This window comes from Nothoprocta perdicaria, unplaced genomic scaffold (genome assembly GCF_003342845.1).
Source record: "Nothoprocta perdicaria isolate Ctin4 unplaced genomic scaffold, notPer1 scaffold_87, whole genome shotgun sequence".
NCBI classification, from domain to species: Eukaryota; Metazoa; Chordata; class Aves; order Tinamiformes; family Tinamidae; genus Nothoprocta; species Nothoprocta perdicaria.
The window spans coordinates 833,940-841,391 of NW_020456165.1; the positions used below are offsets into that span (position 1 = coordinate 833,940).

The following is a 7,452-nucleotide window of genomic DNA, read 5'->3' on the forward strand; positions in this document are numbered from 1 at the left end:
CAGATCCCTCTTGTACCCCCTTCAGGATTTGAACATCCAGGAGAATGTCCTGGTCAGCAAGCAAGATGAGCACGGATGCCCTGTTCTCTGTGATTTTATTTCTTCAAGGTTTATTAATTGTATGGCAACAGTGTCTAGCAAGCAGTTAGGAGCAGAGGYGGCCTTGTGCAAGTACATACTCCCTGCCTCACACAACCTAAATTTTAGTCTCACAGACCTTCTTAAAGATGATTAAATTTACATATTATGCATTCTCTTGACTTCAGAGGGACAGCTTGAAGGACATACAGTTTTAAAGATAGACCTTCTGTGACAAAAATAGTCTGTTTTGCTTCCCTCTATTAGAGATAATCTAATAAAAGAGAGTAGCTGTCTTCCTAGATCTTGCCTTACCTAAATATCTAAGCACCACTATAAGCTTTGCAGGTCAGCCTGAAGAGAAAGTTCCAGCAATGTGCATAACCTGCGGCAGATGAAAAGTGRAGGCAGAATAAGTGAAATAGCCCACAGAAAAGCTGTTATGGAGAATTCAAGTTGCACTTTTGGGGAGATGAGGCRTGACAAGTTCCCTCCTCCTGGCTCTGTGCTTTCAGTCCTTGGAAAACTCTATTCCTTCATCTTCTTCCTTTCCAACCCKCTTCCAGGCTGGCAGCAGTAGATGATGAGAGATAGATTCTTTTAGGTCCTGTTCCTTGCTACTAACCTATAGGGAGTATGGAAATCTAGAGATTTCAAAATCATTCAGGGAGGGATTTATCAAACGTATCAGCCTCAGTTCACTTCCAACACAGTCAGAGCTCATTGCTTTCACTTCAGCAAAAGCAGAGTTAGGACAGCACTGAAAATATTTTGTGTAACCCACACTTCCCCATTGGGAAGTATCTGTAATTATTAACTGCTTGTGATGCCACTTACGTGCTTTCTTTACAAGCTGTATTTTTTTTAAGCTAAAGTCCCACTGTGAATTATAGGGCACCATATGCAGCATAGACCTGCAAGGTCCATTCACCCTGGTTGACTTTCAGCAAGTCTCTTATTGAGAAGATTTGCAGGTGAAAGTAGTGGCCACCATTTTGGGGYATGTTTTCAGTCTGATTTTAAAAGTGATTTTCTATAAAGTTTTTGCTAGACTTTTAATACTTGCATGCATTAAAACTGATCATGCTGTTAGAGGATTTCTATGGGCTTTATACTTGGATAAAGCAAGAGTGGAATGTGTCTCAGAACCTTCRTTAAAAGGTGGCTTGTGTCTTAAGCTGATATAAACTAGATGATGGCTGACTATGGAGATCGGCAAAGTCATAAAAGTATTTTAAGAGAAGACATTTTAGGTAAGCAGAGACATTTTCAAAGTTTGAAGCCTAYTGAGTGAAGCTTTCTCTGAGTTTGCTTTGCAGTTTCAAGCTCTGTGAATAGTATTTTGAGTTTTGGGTTCATGCATAGCTGATACTCAGAGACCGCACTGGACTAAGGGAAAAACAACACAATTTGCTCATGCATCTTATGCAATAAACACAGGCTAGGCTTCACAAATGATCCCTTGAAAATATCTTCACGAACCACAAAACCCAACTGAGCCTGGAAAAGTGATCTACCTGGGAGGTATCAACATTTTGCAGTTTAGGGTTTCTGACAGATTTATGTTCCCAAAGCCTATTCAGGAGGCAACTCCTTACAATAGGGCTTAATCAGGAATCTGTGGGAGAGAAGGCAAACTTAGCCTCTGGTGTCTGCAAAGCAAGAGTCTTTAGAGGAAATCACAATCAGTCAATTTATGCTGATTTCTCCTTTTTTAAAAGCCATCTCACAATACTGTGTGAATAATTTCCAACTATGACTGTATCATTACTTGGATATATAAAGTTTTCTGCAGCCTGTAACTCCTGCTCCAGTCTACCTGAATTCATTTCCACACATTATACAAATGCTTCTTTGCTTGACTAGGTACTCCAAAGTGCCCGAAGGCAACATTTTGAAAAGGTGTATCTAAGTATCATCAGGGTTTGGAAAAACATCTCTCATTAAATGCCTTTAGGATTATTTATGGTGCTTGTTTTAAAAGAAATCACAGTAATCTATTGCTTGAATGGCTGTTTTTTATTCCTCCTTTCATCTCTACTTAAAATAAAGGAAGTAGCCTCTTTAAAAAAAAAATACTTTACCCTTCCCTGCTAGCCCCGCTGACGTCTACAGTCACTTTAATATAAAMCTCTTTAGGGCTGCGCAGTCTGTGTTTAAATAACACAACTGATTTTAAGTTGCACAAGTGATCTTGTGCAATAGAAATGATCTGAAATCACAACATTTGTTACAATGCTTGCAATCAGAAGCTCCCTGCTTCTTCCAAAATTGTACACAAAGGACCATGCAACAGATCCACTTTGCAATGGATGTATTTTCTAAATGTCACTAGCGTAAGCTAGCTCTGCTACAGAAGGAGTCTCACAACTGGCTTTTGTAGTGACTGCAAATGAGCCACTGTTACTGTGTTGATCACATCTTCTGAAGCAGAGCTTTAAGCCATGCTGTCCCATAGCACCAGAGCTTAGAAGATACACTTCCCTCCTACTTCCCAAWTCAGTGAATAGGGATATCAATCTTGGTCATTCAGACATACTCTGGCACACAAATTTTGGAAGACCCAGAACCCAAGAGCAACCCATTCTTGATCCAGTCTAGTGCAGATTGTCTTTAAAATCCATATGTAAACCAAGCAAGGCCATATGTAAAACAAGCCAGTGTTCTTAGTCCAAAAGCTAATGAAATAGCTGATATAAAACTTGTCATAATCACAGGCACTATGATTGACTGCACATGAAAGCAGAACTTATCATTGCTATCCAGAAAGCTCACCAAGGCAAGGACTTTGATGCAGTGGTAAAATAGATATAGAAGAACTAGATATAGAAGGTCGCAGTGAGACTGTACTGCATCATTCTTACACATAAAGAGAAAAACTGAGCTTTCAGATCCCTTGGTCTGGCAGTGTCTGCAGGCTTCAGGACATCTCTTGAAACTATATTGTCCTCACAACCAAATTCCTGTTTGTTCAAAACCAAAACTCTGTGGCTATCAGATGGGTTAAAGATACAGGAGAGAGAAAAGTGGGTAAAAGACATCGGGAAAAATAATAATGAGAGATCAAAATTACTCCTGGACAAAGAGAATTTTCCATTYGAGCTCAAATTCAAAGCACAAGACTTTGAGAAGCAGAGAGTATTAATGAGAGTGCAGCTTAAAGGATCATGTCCTAATTGTTCCTCTCCCCTATCTGCTGCAGAGCTGCCTGATGGATACCAACTCCTAAGAGCAGAAGATGTTAATAAGTCAGAAAACAGCCAGGTTTCCAACAGTTGGGTCCTTTGTTAAGGAGTTTCTAGCAAAATGAGACAGAAGAATCTGGAAATGGCTTTCTAATATTACGTGCTATTTTCAATTATTTCTGAGTGACGCTTGATGACTCATTAACAGCCTAGATATGGTTTATCCCATTACTAATCTCTTGAGACAGGGTYCTTTTTGCTTTTGTTTTTGAAGGAAAAAAAWTCTTCCTCCATTTGTGTTGCTACCAAATACACTGGGGAGTTGCTGGTCATTTACCTCAGCAGGCCAGGAGCCTTCYTCCAAAATGCCAACCTGCATAGCTGCCGTTTTAAGCAGTTTCCAATCTGCAGGAACAARCTGTTAGTGTCTGCAGTACCCTTGTACCTTCACAGCCATCACACTTGCTATCTGTCACCAGGACTAGTCCACGCTGGCAGCTGCTTCATCAGGACAAGCCGAAAGCTCTGGACACCACTATTTACATCTCTAGGGTTACTCTTGATTTATGYCTGCCTAAGAAAACCAAGAGCCAGTCCCCTAAGCTAAAACTTGTGGGTAAAAACCTTGGGTCAAACAGATCCAGAGCAGCACTTGCAAAAAATGATGAAGACAAAACTAGCTAAAGAGCATGTCGTATTTTCTCCTTTCTGAAACTGCAGCCCTTGGAGCCTCTCCAAGGCTGTACAAAGCTCCAGCAGCTGCCACAGCCCCAAGGGACCTCTAACTGGCACAGGATTAGCAAAGTGTGGCATACTGTGGCTACGTTCTGTATTCCCTCCAGACACATGCACTTCCTTGGGAGGGAGTGGAAAAAACTGCCAACTAGGAGCCAGCACATGCAAGGGTTAGTGCACTAGTGCGAGAGCATTTCAGCTAGAATTGGGGAGAATTCCTATTTATTTATGAGTATGTAAGGTGAGAGAAATGCTTGTGGAAAGGATATGCACCCCTCATACTCAGCGAAGATCAAATGCTATTACAATAGCAGGGCATTCCTATTGACACCAGGAGAGCTCAAATAGCAAACCAACAGCAGAACTGAAAAAACTTCTAAAAGACTAAATTTGCTGTCATTTCAACACCCTAAAGAAGGACGAAAGCAGTGTTAAGGAAGTTCAACTTCCTATTTTGCCAACAAAGCATACTCCTGACTACATGAGGCTTTGGGGAAAAATCACACTGCTCTTGCAACACACTGAGCACAGAGCCTCAGGTTAAGCATGAGATGCAGTGTTGCTAGTGAACATTGAAGCCCTGCTGATGAGACCCATCTGTAAACTATTGTGTKTGTTTTCTTGGTTGTTTGTTTCCCACTCATATGGAAAACCAGAGGTCCTGCAGACTCTAGTCCAAGAAGAGAGCACAGAAAAGAGAGCAGGTCAGGCGTGCCTTTGGAAAGGCTAAGTCCAATTACATAGAACTTGGAATGACTTATTTCCCCACTAGAGATCAACCAAGTAGGAAGGTCTTTCAACCAAGATGTTCTTTCCTATACCTGGACATTTTGCTGTGGCTGGTCATCCTTAGTTAGGTGCTTCTTTGCAGGCTTGTTCTCACATCACTGAAGGTTTCAGAGCCACAGACCAACCCCTAKCCATAGTTAGAAATGCCTTTCTGTGTAGGTGTGCTTTAYGTCATATTGATGGTGACATGGCCAAGAGGGAGCAGCTGTTGTGCTAGGATTCRTTCCACAAACAGCTTTGCTTTTTTTTTGTGACAATACCTTGACAAAGTGGCATATATTATATGCCTCTTCGACCGTTTCCACGTGCTTTAGTGCAAACAAGAATAGATTACGTTTTTTAATTGTATACCAGCATTATTTGTGTGCTCAATCATTCTACTCCAGGGATCCAATTCAGTTAGAATAAGTAGGCAGTTCAGATAAGAAAATGAATGAGCACATTTGCAAACTCTTGTTTTCAGGTACAGAGATGCATGTGAACATTTCCAGATATTGGTGGTGGCAAATATGATTATGCCCTACTTGTTTTCTGTGGCATTTTTTCTCCACTGGCACTGTTRGTATCACATGTAAATTTTATGTAGGTAGTAGCAGGAGGAGAAACCAGCCCAGAGTTCAGATGTGGCATTTAGGTGTCATCGTACAAACCATAATAGTCATACTGAAATGCATTTAGTTGGGAGCATTTTAGAGCCTTTTCTGTTCATTTCATACATCCTGAATTATTATAATTAAACATTGCAAATACCTATCAGATGGAGCCTTTCTGAGCGTTATTTCAAGCAGAGGGCATTAAGGACCTGGCACTTGCATCGTGAGAAACCAGCGAGTTAGTCTCAAAAAGAACATCAGTTTTCCTTTTAATTTTTAATCTTATTTGATTAAGAGGAAATACATTGTTCCTTGTCACAGATGTTTGGAAGCAGCTCTTAATTTTGAGTGCCTCTGTGTTCAAGTGCCCAGACTGGAACACCTGTGCTACTCGACAGTCAGGAAGCAAGAGCTCAGTCATTACCAGAAATTTCTCAAGATGGGCCTTGGAAAGGAAACACTGGAGATCACAAAAGTCTTTAGGAAATGCAAACCTTTACTGCAATGTTGTATCTGTAKTACTGTACAAATACAGTGTAAAGACCATATGGCCCGGCCATAATTGGCTTCATTTGGAGTAGGTGCTATGCAAACACACACTCAGTGTATCCAGACTTGTCACCCAAGACCTACATAAGCATCTGTTGGTATGAATGAGTGAATAAGACAACTTACTGTCCATCTGAGGAGTACCTGAGCTCCTTGCACATACTGCAGAGAATATGCTGGTATTCAGAGCAGATACTGCAAGTGACTCACTTTGGCATGATGATTACTTATGACCACTGACTGTCAAGGGACCCACTTCTGCCTCACACACAGACARCAACGTCCACCTTAAACCATGGTGGTTACAGTACGTCCAAATCATAAATCAAGCTTCAAAATCTTTGATCCACAACAAAGTTCTTACTGGTTTTGATGCCTCTCACGCATATGSAGCTCTTTGGGGAGGGAAGGTTTGTCACTAAAAGCATGAGCTAAGTTTCTTATCAAAGCAGGGAGTGCCTAAAAAGGACTAGTGTGCTTACAGGAGTAATTAGTGGGAAGTCTGGCTCACCTGCTAAGTAGCCTGGAATAATGTGTCACCTGATTATGGCAAAAAAGTTTATTATTGTCCTGTCTTTTTTGCCTCCAGATCTGTGTGACTTCTGAAAAAGAACACGACGGCTTCATCAAAGTATACAGTGGGAAGAAGAAAGGGTTTGTCCCCATAGATGTCTTAGAAAACATCTGATTTCCACAGTTCACTTGCTGCAGTAGGAGCCCTTTGTTGGCGATGCCTGTCTGCCTCATCTCACACTGTGTCAACCCAGATGGGCTGTCTTGCAGATGTTCAGGGAATAGCACGAAAACTGCAACTACAAGAAGAAAAAGATATTTAGACTGTCACAGCAACACTAAGAAATATGAAAAGCAGATTGATTGAAAGAAAATATTGCCAGAAAGCACTGGGGGAAAGACAGGTCATTGGAACCATCAGGATGAATGGTAAGGTAAGGATGAAAAAAAAAAAAAAAAAGAAAGAAAGAAAGAAAAAATCTGGATCTGATTCCTGGTGCAAGACAACTATTACAACCCTGATGGAGACAGACAGCTGTTCTGGAGGACTAAACTCACGTCCTGTTCTCGTGTCTTAGAAAACTGTTGGACTGCTTTTTCGTTTGACATGTGTTTTGGGGAGGGGGAGCTGGGTAGGGGAGGGAAATACTGTTCAAGCTGTCTTTGTACTACAGTCCAATGCTCGTAGTAAAGTGCAGCTATGGTCCTACAGTTTTGTCCCCAGTCCTGGSCGAGCTGCCGAAGCGTTTAATCCTGGTGTTTAGTCTCATAACGCAGCAGTTTGGAGATGCTGTGTTAACGTCAGCCTGCAGTGTGCACGGTGTCCTGACAGTCGGCAGCTTTSTCTCTCTGTGCCACCTCGCCGTACAGAAGAGTAGCGAACGTCCATGTCCCTTGTGTCCTCTGTTTGCAAGCTAAAGGTCTCCATGTACATTGGGTAGGATGGCTGCTCTCAGAAATAGCTGTCTTCTTACTCAGAAACTCGCTTGGATGCGTCCCTCTGTGTTCCC

The 7,452-nt window shown here is 41.6% G+C and overlaps 1 protein-coding gene across 2 annotated transcripts in view; it reads left to right on the plus strand.

The window, feature by feature from the left end:
• STAC (SH3 and cysteine rich domain) overlaps positions 1-6,717 on the plus strand; it is a 59,985-nt gene extending 53,268 nt beyond the window's left edge. For both annotated transcript variants that reach the window (XM_026052319.1, XM_026052321.1), the window contains one exon: positions 6,519-6,717. In XM_026052319.1, the coding sequence (XP_025908104.1) occupies positions 6,519-6,617 (99 nt within the window). In that variant the 3' untranslated portion in view covers positions 6,618-6,717. The remainder of the gene's footprint in view (positions 1-6,518) is intronic.
• Positions 6,718-7,452: the final 735 nt, after the last annotated feature.